Source organism: Solanum tuberosum, unplaced genomic scaffold (genome assembly GCF_000226075.1).
Source record: "Solanum tuberosum cultivar DM 1-3 516 R44 unplaced genomic scaffold, SolTub_3.0 scf00099, whole genome shotgun sequence".
NCBI lineage: Eukaryota > Viridiplantae > Streptophyta > Magnoliopsida > Solanales > Solanaceae > Solanum > Solanum tuberosum.
In genome coordinates, this window is record NW_006239023.1 from 1,063,258 (window position 1) to 1,078,471 (window position 15,214).

A 15,214-nucleotide genomic window follows, 5' to 3' on the forward strand; every position below is an offset into this window, starting at 1 on the left:
GAATCGAACGATACACAACCCTAAACTGTGTTTTTTTTTGTTATAAAAAGAAAGTTAGAAAAAAAAATCTTTTATATTTTTATTCACGTCTCTATATTTTCTCCTCAATATTATCTAAATTATATAAAAACTATTATACTTGACTGCATCATTTACATAATTTTATTTACATATAAATAGTGAAAATAGAAAAAAAGAACGAAAATACAACAACAAAACGATTGAATAAATAATTAAAAAGAAACATTAATTTTTATTTAAAATCAACGCGTTCATATTTAAAAGAGAAGACTCATTTCAGAATGAACCTTGTAAGACTCATGTCAAAATGAACCTTATACATAAAATTTAACATCGTCACTAATTTCATCCAAATATCACCTTTTTTATTTCATACTCAATTTTGCTATCCTTTTGAAAATTTTAGTTATAAGAGTTCAATTATGTTAGGGACCCATAAAAAAAATATAAATTATAGGAATGACATATTATAACTACTAAATAATATCCTATCCCTTCTGGTCGTCCTTCCTATGCCTGGAATTACTTAGTGTGGTTTGACTTTATTAAAGTCACAAGATACTCAAATTTATTGTCAACATATTCAAAAAAAAATAACATTCAGTTTTATATTTATACATAAACCTGAAAAAAATTGATATCATTACTTACGTAATCCTTCATATGTTGTTTCAGTTCTTCAATATCGGGATATACAGACTTATCTTTTTGACCTTGTGAAGAGACATGGACAAAAGATACATTAGCAGCCGGGGCAGGTGCTTCATCTAGCATTGAGAATGACTGGTTTATTGCCGGCCTTAACTGATCTGACGATTTAGGTTCCGACAACTTTGTTTTAGATGTATCGATTTTCTTTCTCTTTTTGGGTGGTGGTGGAGATGATGTACCAGATACACGTGATGATCTCCTAAACAAATGCCCATGAGGGCTTGTTGAGAAATCCTCAAAACCTGAACTATCTTTTGTTTGAACTTTCTTTGCATCAACTGCTGTTGTGGAGGGTCCAGGAGTATGAGCATCTTGAATATCAGGTAAATCAAGGGCTTCTACTTCGTCTGGTGTTGGTACAATGTTTGAACATGCATTATGAATTCGTCGTTCAAATGTTGAATGTTATGACGATAGTGTGTATCATAGAAAAACTGTTATTTACAACAAAAAATTGAAAGCTTATTGAAAAACTGTTATTTGCAAATCTAAAATGAATGTTACCTCGGAGAAAATGTTGGACATAAACGTTCCAAATTTTGGCTTTACAGCCACGACCCTCAAATTACAAATCCTGGGAATACCACTTGTTACTTTAACAACAAACTCTGAATTTAGACTAGATGCACATTCGTAAGTCCATACGACATACCAAATAAACGATACATCTGTTTGCTAAGGTTGAATTCTTGCCTGAGTGATGTAATTAGCTTATCGAATGCAATCTGACCCAAGGATACAATTCATACCTGCCATATTCAACTATTAGAAATTCTTCGATCCGTATCGAGGTCTCACCAAGTTGACATAACATGAATGTATGGACAAAGTATAAGATTGCCATCTGGACGGCGTCCTGTGTGGTCTCCCAATTGCCCATTTGAAAACATTGAATCAAGCGACTCTTGGTTATACCTGCAGTTGCATCAGAGAAATATCTTTGTAATAACCGGCTCGTAGTGAATTTCGGGTATGAAAAATCCTTAACATTTTCTTTGCATTTAAGGCCAGTTACAATGGCAAAATCCTTGATACTAAACTGCAATACAGTCCCGTTAGCATGTCAAACATGCAACAAGTCTTTGTTCTCATGTTGCACCTCCAACAACAGCAGACACTTAGTAATCTGACCCTGAAAATTACATTTTGGAATGTTTAAATATGGTCCAAAAATTGTATTCTTGAACATTTCAGCACCTCCCTCATTTATGGACTTTTTGATTTCATTAGCAAAATCAAAATTGAACACTGCTCCAAATCTCAATGGATGTGCTGGTATTTTTTTGATAACATAATTCATGCGCTGCAAATTCAAAAAACAAAACATAAAATTGTACTTGTCTAATTTCAACCACATGATGTAATCAAGAGTGAATGATACATTGAAGATAATCTGAAAATTCAGTATATACATCATAGTTTTATAATGACATCATATCAAACACATCGTACAATGCATAAGATACATGAATATCTTAACATCAGTCCAACCAACAAAATACTTGAATCATTATCATGAAAAAATTGTATAGGACACTAACACAATGAAAGATACATTAATGGAGCACTAAAATAATTTGATACACCTTCAAAACTGTACAAAAAATGATGATTTTACTGTATTAGAAATTAACATGATTGAAGATACATCAATGAAAAAATATGAATATGAGATACATTTAAAAATAGAATCACTACAATACAATGCTGAAAATTAGGAGTCTAATGTATAATGAAAACACAAAATCAACAACATACTACACTAATAAGAAATTGTGAGAGATGTGTCTTCATTGTTAAATGACTCTTAATTCGACCAAACAAACCACATGCATCAATGTAAAATTAGGGTTTTAATGTATTAGCAAAACACAAAATTAACCGATTACAAAATTCATAATGGTCTAACATAATATGAAAACCTTGAATTAGGAAGTAATGTATCTTCATTATGAATGTATCAAACTATTTCTGTCCAAACACAACCAACAACATAACAAATTCATATAAATATAAAAATTTGTTTAAACACATACCTTAGAAAGTGTGGGTCGGAAAATGACAGATGCCGCTTTTCTTTACCTTTTTTTGGGGGTTTCTCCAACCTTTGTTTTTTGGCTTGACAACACTCTTGTCCTTCATCACTAATGGGTCATGCAAATGCTTAGATCTGTTTTCAGCCCACATTTCATCGTCAGAATCATATGTACGATTATCATTAATAGAATTTATTTGAGAAACACCAACACTAAGCGATTTACCCTGTTCCATATGTATCAGTACAAAACAAGAAGAAGACAACAATGGAGAAGAAACCTTCCTACCTATTAGAAACTTAGAAACCGATAAACTTGAGATAGACTCCTTCTGAAAATCAAAATGGATTTGAAAATTGTAACTGCTAAAGAAGTGGAGAGATTTTAGGGATAAAATGGAGGAGTGAAATAGGTAGTGGGAAACGTGGGTGTTGGCTGTAAAAAGGAGTGAGATCTTTATGTATCCTGAAGATTTTATTAATTGAGGGAATTAAAGGATTTTTGATGTTTTTTAAAAAAGAAGGGATAAATGGATATTAAGGTAAGTAAAAGAGTGTAGTTAAGTAATTTTACCTAAAAAACAAAGAGAAGCAAAATAGTGTTCATTTTTTATTTTTTTGTTAAGATGAATTTCAAGTTTGAAAAAGTTGTTTCCATCAATTTTTAAGGGAAAATTAGCTAACTAGTCAAAATTCCTAACATAAATATTAAAAATATCTACACTTTAAAATAATTATTTAAAATATTGTAAATATTTTAGCAAATAAAGTGTATCCATCATATTCTCTCTCATATTTTTTCAATTTAATTTTTATCTCTCTCATATATAGCAAATTATATGTTTATAATTATCCTCCTAAAATAAATCCTATTTTCACTCCCCTTCAACCTCAATTTTCACTCTCCTTCCACCTCACTTTCTCTCTATTCACTATTTTTATTCCCCTCTCTCCGTCCATATATTTTTTTTTCTTTCTTATTTTCAAAATGAAAAAGAATTATACAAAAGATATGCATCAAATTATCATTTGATCGGATAACTTCTTATTGAGTTTGTATTTATTAAGTTCATATCAGTATATATGCATCAAATTATCATTTGATCGTATAAATTCTTATTGAGTTTGTATTTATTAAGTTCATATCATTATTTTTTAGTTTTGATTTGTATATTTTGAGTCTTTATGTATTTTTGTGTTACAATATAAAATCGTTTATTTAGTAAATTTTCTTTTGGGTCTGTATTTCTATTAACCTTACTACTATTTAATTTGTGTTCATATTGATATTGTCAGTTGTATTTTTCATATGTCAATTATATTTTCAGAACATTTCATTTGTTTGAATGAAATTATAAGCAAATTAAATGATATATATTCTTACTTAAATTTGTATTCATACTAATATGTATGTTGTATTCTTTATATTTTAATTGTATTTTTCAGTAATATTGTATTTATTTTAACATATTGTATTGTATTCATGTGCATTCAAATCATTCATTTTGTATGTTATGTTCAAGTTCAATTATCAACTATATTTGTATTCAAAATAAATGTATTTTGTATGTTGTATATCAATTATTTGTACTCATATAGTTTCATTTAACTTTTGCTTAAACAAAAAAAATTGCATTCTAAACTGGATTTTGTATTTCAAAAATTGTATTCTAAAGTCGTTTCTTAATTGTTCATCAAATTAATTTATTCACTTTTATTTTTAACTTTTGATTTAAACAAAAGTTGTATTCTAAACTGATTTGTATTTCAAAATTTTCTTCCCAAACAGAAAATAGAATTTAATCGAATTCACTTCAACAGAAATTGAGTAGTATCAATGGAAATTTAATAATTGATATTGGAGAATTTGATGAAGAAGAGGGACTGGTGCTATGCGTTTATTTTTAAATTTGTAACTTATGAAAATTTTAAGTGATATGTTCTTTTTTTTAAAAAAAATCTCTCCGCTAAATTTCTCATTTTTGTTGTTATATAAGTGTATTCTTTTAATTAAATCAAATAAAAAAACATAAATCAAATACATAACAAATTAAAATATTGACATTTTTAATAAATATTGAAAGTGTGGCTAAGAAATCCTATTAAATGCTAAAATATAGACATTTTGAAAAAATTTCCCAAAATTTCAAATACCCTTGTTTCATTTTTTTCCAAATATTATTTCATTTCGAACACTTTTTTATGTTCAATGCCCACTATTCATCAACATTCAAAATTTAGGCAAAAAAACCAAATCCCTCACATACAATCGGATTATTTTCCATATCAAATCACGTCAAATAAATCACTAATCAATTTTTTTTAAAGTTGACTGTATTTATAATTTAATTTAATTTTCGATTCAATTTTGTTCACCTCTACATATATATACAAGTTTCACCTTTTCTCTATCTATTTGGTATACATGATAATGGTAAATAAAAGATCTTTTAATTCCGGATCAATTATCAAAATGGATATTGTAATGCATATATACTTATTTTTCATACCATATAAATAGCAAAAAGTTTATACTAGTACTTGATATTGAACCAAATGATTGTGTTGATATAAACTTTCCCAAAATATACAACTGGAGCCACAAATCTTAATTTCTCAAAATAAAATTATTATTATTACATTAAATAAAAAAGAAATCTAAACCAGAATCTAGAGAAACTTTTGACTGGTGTGAAATGACTATTTTCTCTCCACCACGAATCCTCCTCTCACTTTCTCTCGCCGGCCCGCCACATGACCGAAGGGCTGAGGTACAATTTGACGATTTACCAATGAAATCACGCCACATCAGACTCTCATTCAAATCCCAAATCACGTCCAGGTTCAATGAACCTAGAAGAACGCCCTGTCTCAGGTCCCCTTTAATACTTCTCACCATGATTTCCTCTGTGTTCAACACACACTCACGGACTTCTTCCGATCACCATCTTCCTCTATTTTTCACAAAGAAATTTAGCGGTTTCTTTGCTGGAACAAATCTTTCTTTGAGTCTGTGAAATCAATCTATCTGTGTTGTAGAAATGGCTTTGGCTTTCACTTCTTCATCTGCAATTCATGGGTCTTTGTCGTCATCTTCTTCTTATGAACAACCCAAAGGTACCCTTTTACTTATTCCTTCTAAAGTTTTGATCTTTATCCTATAATGTGATAATTTGAAGCATTCTAGCATAGGGGTCTACGGATTTTTGGGTTAATTTTTTTTTTTATCAATTTAGCATCTGGGTTAGTGTATTCTTCTGTTATTGTTTCAGATTTCTGCTGTATATGATTAGTTTCGAATTTCTTTCCTTGCGTGTGATATATTTGGGTTGAAAATTGATCTTTTGCTCCTTTTTTTTCCAGACTTTAAAGTTTCAATTTTTTTATCCCTATGTAGTTGAATTTGATATTTTCCGACAATTTTGCATCTGGGTTCAAATATTCTTGGGTTCTATTTAATTTTTTTTTGGATTTATTATTTATATATTTGTGCATTCTGTTTGGTGTTTGCAGTATCCCAATTGGGTACCTTTCAGCCATTGGAAAGGCCTCAACTATTGTCGTCGACTGTTTTGAATTCTTGGAGGCGTTCGGCAGTGAAGCCATTGAATGCTGAACCTAAGAGGAATGATTCAATAGTTCCGTCAGCAGCTACCATCGTGGCTCCTGGTACATGAAATTTTCAATATATGTCTTTGCATGTGTTCGTTTTTTGATGATGTTGAAGGATGGTAAATGACTCTTGGGCTGTGTGTGTTTGCTTTTTTGGTGAATTTGCAGAGGTAGGAGAGAATGTTGAGGCAGAGGACTTTGAGAAATTGGCTAAGGAGCTTCAAAATGCTTCCCCTCTTGAGGTTATGGACAAAGCACTAGAGAAATTTGGGGATGACATTGCTATTGCTTTCAGGTACAGTTTTTTTTAATCTTGCTTCAGTGTGAGCCTAGTTTCTGTTCATAAGGATTTAGGTTGTATTGTGTGGATGATGTTTTCTATGATGTGCACAATAAATGTTGAAAAACAATCAGATGCTTCTTCTAACTAGGGAAGCGTAAGGTGTTTAGGGATGAATAGTTTCGTGATTTGGGGACACAAAAATGTTTAGTCATCTAAACCATTAAACCTATACTTGTGATACTTATTTCTATTTCTTGAATTTCATGTTCTTATATGTTTGATTGAGCATTTCCATATTGACATCCCAAGAGTGTTTGATGCTTATACGCTAGACTAGAATACTAATGAGTTTTAGTATTTGAACCAGTCAGGAAGTATTTGTTTTATGTTACATGTGAACAACACGATAAAGAAAAATAGTAAGAGTGGACTGTTGTGAACCTTGCTGATCTATTTATGGGCTTTTGCAAAAATTGCTCCTTGATCAATGCCAAGGGGAACTTGTTTTGCTTTGCGGCATTTGCTAATTTTATCTTTTTCACTTGATAGTCTATGTTTTGTTTGAAATTTTGCTATGGGTGCTGTGGTGAATAAGGCATATTGTTTTAAGTTCAGCGTCCTGATTTGTGAGCTATTTTACTTGTCCATCAAAAAATCAGATTCATTTGAGAGCCGTCTCTATTGCTCTATTTTATTTCGTAGCAGAATGATGATTTTTCAAAGTGATTCTGTCCCTAATGCAGCTCTTTGATGATTTTCTTATATTGCAGTGGTGCTGAAGATGTTGCTTTGATAGAGTATGCACATTTAACTGGCCGACCATACAGAGTATTCAGCCTTGATACTGGGAGGTTGAACCCGGAGACATACCAATTATTTGACACGGTGGAGAAGCACTATGGCATTCGCATTGAATACATGTTCCCTGATTCAGTTGAAGTTCAGGCCTTGGTTAGGACCAAAGGGCTTTTCTCTTTCTATGAGGATGGCCACCAAGAGTGTTGCCGTGTAAGGAAGGTTAGGCCTTTGAGGAGAGCTCTAAAGGGCTTACGCGCCTGGATCACAGGCCAACGTAAAGATCAGTCCCCTGGAACTCGATCAGAAATCCCCATTGTTCAGGTGGACCCTTCTTTTGAGGGGTTGGATGGCGGTGCTGGTAGCTTGGTGAAATGGAACCCCGTGGCTAATGTGGACGGAAAAGATATTTGGAACTTCCTGCGTGCCATGAATGTGCCTGTAAACTCATTGCATTCACAAGGATATGTATCCATTGGATGCGAACCTTGCACAAGGCCAGTCCTACCAGGGCAACACGAGAGAGAGGGAAGATGGTGGTGGGAAGATGCCAAGGCCAAGGAGTGTGGCTTGCACAAGGGCAACATCAAGGATGAAAGTGTAGATGGCGCTGTCCAAACAAATGGTACTGCTACCATTGCTGATATTTTTGATACCAAGGATATTGTTACTTTGAGTAAGCCTGGAGTAGAGAACCTACTAAAATTGGAAGACCGAAGAGAGCCTTGGCTCGTTGTTCTTTATGCACCTTGGTGCCAATTTTGCCAGGCAATGGAAGGATCCTATGTTGAATTGGCTGAGAAGTTGGCTGGTTCTGGTGTGAAAGTGGGGAAATTTAGGGCAGATGGTGACCAGAAAGCATTTGCACAACAAGAATTGCAGCTTGGCAGCTTCCCTACAATACTCTTCTTCCCAAAGCACTCTTCAAAGGCCATTAAGTATCCTTCAGAGAAGAGGGATGTAGACTCCTTGCTGGCTTTTGTGAATGCTCTCAGATGAAAAGCAAATGGTGTTTGATCAATCACCATTGTTTTGACAAAGAAGTAATACAAGAGGGAGATATGGGGGAGTTGTAGAATATAGTGAAGAATGGTGGCAAAGTGCACCTTCCTCTTTGTGCTTACTAAGTTTCTTCTTGTATAGTGTTTTTGGTACATGGTTGCTCTCCCTTCTCCTCCTCTTCATTTTATTTTCCTTAGGTCCTACTTAAGACAAATAAGTTTTTTACTTTCCCATTATTCTCAAGTAGAGAAGTATATATGTCTGAGGGCTCAATTTTGTTGGTTGAAGCAAAAGTGTTTACTTTCTCTCATTCTTCTTCTAATTCTCTTATGTCTCTATAATTAAGAACAACTCTCTCTAACTTTTAATAGAGAATTCTCGGCTGTATTTATCCGAGTTCATTCACGCTATGTTTATTATGAGAAATGATTGGCTTTTGTCGTGGTTAAAATTAGCAAAGGAAAAGGAACAACAAAGGTTCACAATCAAGAACACCAAATTGAAAACCTATCAGATAAATGCAAAATTCAACCACACCAATAACGATTGTGGTAACGTGATGAGTATTTCATCATAAATATAGAATTCGAGCCTTATTTTTGTCGGGAGAAAGCACTTTACCCTCTAATATGGTACTTCAATACTTGAAAAAGAAAACCAACAAAATTTTGATGATAAAAAATAACTGATATAGTTGCTTCTTTAATATAATAAATCTTTGCATATTTAATTCGAAACATGAAAAGAATTTATGTAAATATAAAATTGTGCATGGTTCAAATACAGAGAAAGTTTCATTAGAAAATTAAGACACCAATACCGAAAATGAGTTCAAGGAATAAGGTGGTATTTCCTAATATGTCTTCATTTCATTTCGGTCTCAATTTATGTGATACTTTTTTATAATTAAAAAAATATATCATCTTTTTATAATTAAAAATAACTTATTGTATTCTTGGGGAAAAGGTAAAAAATGTCCTTGAACTAAGTGAAAGGAACAAAAATGTCCTCCGTTTATAGTTTGACTCAAACATGTCTTTACCGTCAATACTTTGGTTCAAAAATGCTCTTGCAATCAATATTTTGGTCCAGAAATGTATATATATATTTCTTTTTAAACACATCTTCTTCCTAAAATATTATTAAAGAACACTCTTGTAAAATCACTTCAACAAATAAAAATGTAGGAAATACTTTTTTTCTTCTTAAACTCATTTTATCAATTAAAATAGAATAACTTCATGTATCCTTTCGACATACAATATATGCCATATTTATATAAGATCATAGTATATCCATCATTAGTTTATATTTATATAACGATAAAAATTAATGATAATAAAATAAGAAATATTTTCATTTTTTTTCTGAACTGAAGTAAGATAAACATTTGCTTATTTTAAAAAAAATCATTAGAAAAAGAATGTGTTAAAAAGAAAAGGGATAAAAGTCTGAAAAATATCTCAACTTTGGTCGAATTTGCTGTTGCGATACTAAACTTTCATGAGGACCTATTACCTCCCTAGACTATTTAATACCGTATTTTAAACATATATATTTGCCCACGTGGACATAAAAAATAATGCAAAATTATAAATAGTAATGTGTCCACGTGGACACATTACTATTTATAATTTTGCATTATTTTTTATGTCCACGTGGGCAAATATATATGTTTAAAATACGGTATTAAATAGTCTAGGGAGGTAATAGGTCCTCATGAAAGTTTAGTATCGCAACAGCGAATTCGACCAAAGTTGGGGTATTTTTCAGATCCTTATCCCAAAAGAAAATAAATAATATATTTATTTGAAAAATGAGCATTTTTGACTCATTAAATAACAATAAGGGCATTTTTGAACCAAAGTATTGATATCAAGAACATTTTTGGAACAAACTACAAACGGAGGGTATTTTTGTTCTTTTCACATAGTTTAAGGGCATTTTTGAACCAAAGTATTAACGGTAAAGACATATTTGAGCCAAACTATAAAGGAATGATATTTTTGTCCTTTTCACTTAGTTTAATGGTATTTTTTTTTAATCCTTTTCCCTTTTTTTTAAAAAAAAAACACAAAACATCGATGAGTATTAGTTGATTCACCTCCCATGTTCCCCACCCGACCCCCAATTTATGGTGTTAAAAAAGAGACTATAAAATGAAGGTTTTGAAATTAATACCCCAAAAATCTTAATAGAGCTTAGCTCAAAACAATAGAACCCTAGGCATCCCATTGCAGAGTAGTGTTCGCCAAATTTTCCAGTTATTTTCCTTCTCCTTTCTCTCTTTCTTTTTGGTGTCGTCTGCTTCAATTTTCTTCCTCCTTAGGTAAGACTTAATAGTTCCGTTCAAATTTACTTTCCTCTCATTTTTAAGCTCTTTTATCTCTAGATTTAGTTTATGTTCATATGTTGTATTTATACTTTAGAATATATTATCATCTAAATAGGTTTATCTTTCAGTTAGATAAGCTTTGTTAGTATTAAACTCATTGTGATGTTCAATAGTCACTTCTCCATCACTTTTTCAAGTGCAATTAAAAGTTGTTTTAGCGAACTGATCCTTCTCATTAATTTGATCATTTTTTCTGCATTCCTTGTTAGATAATGGATGATAAAGTTGTTACTGTGGATGATCAAATTGTAGCAGAGCTTACAATCCCGGAAAATGTTGCCAAAGAATTATTACTTGTGTCAAACTCATCTTCTTTAGAAACGGCACTCGAGAAGCTGATAGAACTTGCCAAGGAGGAGGGTGGACGGTTAGATCTGTCGTCCAAGAATGTTGTCACCACTGTCCTCCATCTCTGCCAGTCTCTGTCATCTATCTCTTACCGTTACCTCCTTTTATTGTCTCTTAAGGTACTTAGAAATCTGTGTGCTGGGGAGATAATAAATCAGAATGAGTTTCTTCAACAAAGAGGAGTTGAAATTGTCGTGGATGTTATTATGTCGGTAGGACTTACTCCTGATCCTGATTGTATGATTATTCGAGTTGGGCTGCAACTTCTAGGAAACTACTCAGTGGGTGGAGGAGAACGTCAATGTGATGTGTGGTACCAATTGTTTCCTCATAAGTTCTTGAAGATTGCTAGAGTTAGAAACCAGGAAATATGTGATCCTTTATGTATGGTTATTTACACTTGCTGTGATGGTACGGATGGACTGCTTACAGATTTATGTTCGGAGAAAGGGTTGCCCATTCTGATAGAAATTTTGCGTACTGCATCAGCCGGTAAAGACCGGTGAATTTTGTAACTTCTGATATATTCAAAACTTTTGTTATTTGATTATTATGGTAAGCTTATGCGTTCATACTCTTTTGCAGTTGGTCTTAAAGAAGTTTGGTTAAAATTGTTACTCTCAAAACTTTGCATTGAGGGCTCCTACATCTCATCAATTTTCTTCAAATTACATTCATATCCTTCCGTTGAGAACAATGGTGTTGTTACACATGTAGTTGATCAATTTGTTATTGAGCAGTCTTATCTGTTGAGTACACTTTCAGAAATCTTGAATGAGCGAGTAGAGCATATTGTTGTTTCTCATGATTTTGCTCGAAGTATCTTTGGGATATTGAAGAGTGCTTCTGGGGTTGCTGATTTTTCAATAAGAGGGAAAAGTGATCTTCCAGTTGGGTCTGCTCCTATTGATGTTCTAGGATACTCTCTCACCATCTTGAGAGATATTTGCGCTTCTGATCACATGACAAGCTCTAAGGAAGAAAGTTCAAAGGATGTCGTGGACGTACTTGTTTCCTCTGGGCTTATTGAATTTCTTTTGAACTTGCTTCGGGATCTTGAACCTCCAACGACAATTAGGAAAGCAATGAAGCAGGATCAGATCAAGGAGGGGACAATATCTTCTTCATTTAGGTGTTGTCCATACCAAGGTTTCCGGAGAGATATCGTTGCCATCCTTGGAAATTGTGCTTATAGGAGAAGGCATGTCCAAGATGAGATTAGGGATAAAAATGGGATCCTTTTACTGCTACAACAGTGTGTTATAGATGAAGATAATCCTTTCTTAAGGGAGTGGGGAATCTGGTGTGTGCGAAACCTATTGGAAGGGAATGCAGAAAACCAAGGGGCTATTACCGATTTGGAGCTTCAAGGAACTGTAGATGTTCCAGAACTTGTTAGACTTGGGCTTCGAGTAGAAGTTGATCCCGTAACTCGTCACACAAAGCTTGTGAATTCTTCATGATATGTCAAGAGATGAAAGTAAAAGTTGCAACTTCTGGAGTTGACAAACTGATTGTTCAGGAGACTTGTTTCTTGGTTTGCTTAAGATTGATTCACATGTTCCGGAATGTCCATAAGAGGTAACACACAAACTTCATCTTACTACAATTTTAGTAATAACTTGTATTTTACCTCCTAGGTTGACAGGTTTCAGTTTGTATAATTAGTGGTAAAACTTAATATTATTAGACTTGTACAGTTCGAATTCCTTATGTATAAAATCTACCCATATGCCATTGAGTATTAGTAACTAATTTTCTGGAACTTCCATTACAATGGGCTCAAAAGTGAACATAGTTGAGATTTAGTGATTGGTGTAGTGTTTTAGTGGTAGAATGAGTTAGATTTGATGAAAGATATCATGGGTTGCTAAAAATTTCTGATAGAAGTTTTGTTTTAGTTAAATGTTTATTGAAGTGGCTATATTCTGCTTCTTTATGGATACGTCCACCTCTGGCGCTGTATAATTGTAAAATAATGTTGTATTACCAGTTAACTGCATTTCTTCAATGTTTCCTAATTTTTGCTTGTGGATCCTACTTTCACTTATTCATGCATATTCTCAACTGCATTTCTTCAATGTTTCCTAATTTTTGCTTGTGGATCCTACTTTCACTTATTCATGCATATTCAATGCTAGAGGCTATTTCATCCTGTCATTTCTGTTAGGAATCATTAGCAACTTTCATGTTCAGAGAAGTGCATCGACTTACTAATACCTGAGTTCTTATATTTATTTGTGCTCTCTAGGCTAGAGGTGGGACTCAAGAAGTACACTTCCTGCCTTTTACACCTGTCAACAAGCACACAACTATTACTTTCATAGAATTGATGGCAATTGACATAGGTTTAGCAAAGGTGACTTGAAGAGATGAGCCATAGCTTGACAGTCACAAGACTTCTTACTACAAGAATAGTATGACTCTTAATTGGATGAACAACTGTACATCATATTAATTATCAAAAATGGGATTCTCCTACATACAGCTGATTAGTTTAGAATGTCTTAAAAGAGTGTCTACTGGCAGTGCTTGCTTGACCCAAATTAAAGGACAATTTCTCTAGATAGCTTTGCCGCAAATGTATTGGAACTTTTTTTTATAGCTGTAATTATAAAATTCTGTTGCTCCACTGTTTTTAATTGTGCATTAGGATTCTAAAGACTTTTTATCCACATGACCTTAAATGTCTTCAAAAGCATCCTAGCTTTCTTTTGTCCTGTTTTGGTCAATTCATTATGAACTTGACTCTAGGCTGAACTCATGAAATTCACTTGAGCAAAGCTTGAGCTTGATTCTCAGCTATGTACTTGGAACCACATAGTTCTGAGAGAATAAGAAATCTTCTCTTGTAATCTGGTTGTGATAAGATCATGCAACTTAAGAGGCCGTATACTTGAACTTTTTCCTGCCTGTATTTCAAGATAAGAAGTAGAGCCATCTCTCCAATTATGTCCTTGGTTAGAAGAGAACATGGATGTTGGGTTGCAAGGCCGCAATTAGCCCAATAGAAGAAAATCATAAGCTTGAAGAAAAGAGAAAAGAACCCTTGGATGATGCAAGGATCAGAGCTTGTGGGAAAACTTAGATATCGTACTATCACTAGACCTAACATTACCTATGCTGTGGGAATCTCTCTTTTGTTGATCTCCACATTCTTTTTGATACTAGAAAGCACGAAACTCGTGATTTTACTTCTTGTCTGTTTCTGGATGGACATATGTTACTTGTTTTATTGTGTTGCTCTCTTTTCCTTTGTTTTTTTTGCCTCAAAGGGGATGTATATCTCTTTATGGAGAATCAGTGGTGATCATGTATATAGGTGATCTTAGAAACAAGTATGCATAAGGATTAGCCCAAATACTATTAAACTTCACTTCTTATGATTTGATAGATTGTGTTAATCATTAACTAATTACCTTAATTTTGTTGGCAGAGTACATTACAAACAATAAAGCAGATGGATTTGATACCAAGGAATGAAGACAGTGTTGAAGTCATGGAGGCTCAGAGTACATTACAATTTACAAACATATTATTTCTTCTCTTTGAAAAATTGAAAACTCAAGTGCTATAAATAAAGGTCACTGTATTTTATTTGTGAAATAGCTTTAATAGAAAAGCTGTTGTGTATTTGTCTTAGGGTTCTTTTTTGTGTCAGCCAACCAATGCCTCTCCTCCACATGTTTTTATTTTCCACCTTTTTTTACTTTTTTTCACCTTTCTCTGAAGAAACTTTGATGGGGTCACTTCAGTCATTACACAAGTGCAAAGTCAGGTCTCTGATAGCCAGCCTGGAATTTGAGAAGCATCCCAAAGAATTCCAACAAGTAGCCTAGTGTTCAGTAAAAATCTTGTCTTTATTTTACTATCTTTAATCTTCACAAAACTTTCTATTATTTCACACATTAAATAAGGGTTGTTTGGTTTATTATTGTGTAAGGATTTAATCAAAATATGATCATACAGTAAGCAATAATGAAGGAATTATTATGTCAGGAATACTGATATA

At 33.0% G+C, this 15,214-nt stretch overlaps 2 protein-coding genes across 2 annotated transcripts; both read left to right on the forward strand.

Annotated features, from left to right (window-relative positions):
• Positions 1-5,659: 5,659 nt before the first annotated feature.
• On the forward strand, positions 5,660-8,769 carry LOC102600029 (5'-adenylylsulfate reductase 1, chloroplastic). Its single transcript, XM_006348066.2, has 4 exons — positions 5,660-5,884; positions 6,281-6,436; positions 6,548-6,674; positions 7,433-8,769. The coding sequence occupies exons 1-4, from the start codon at positions 5,809-5,811 to the stop codon at positions 8,454-8,456; spliced, it is 1,383 nt and encodes a 460-aa protein (XP_006348128.1). The 5' UTR covers positions 5,660-5,808; the 3' UTR covers positions 8,457-8,769.
• A 1,846-nt stretch (positions 8,770-10,615) lies between these two features.
• Positions 10,616-14,786, forward strand: LOC102600352 (ataxin-10-like). The gene is made up of 4 exons (XM_006348067.2): positions 10,616-10,788; positions 11,064-11,694; positions 11,788-12,783; positions 14,639-14,786. Exons 2-3 carry the CDS (start codon positions 11,067-11,069, stop codon positions 12,663-12,665), a joined length of 1,506 nt encoding a protein of 501 aa, XP_006348129.1. The 5' UTR covers positions 10,616-10,788; positions 11,064-11,066; the 3' UTR covers positions 12,666-12,783; positions 14,639-14,786.
• The last annotated feature ends 428 nt before the right edge of the window (positions 14,787-15,214 follow it).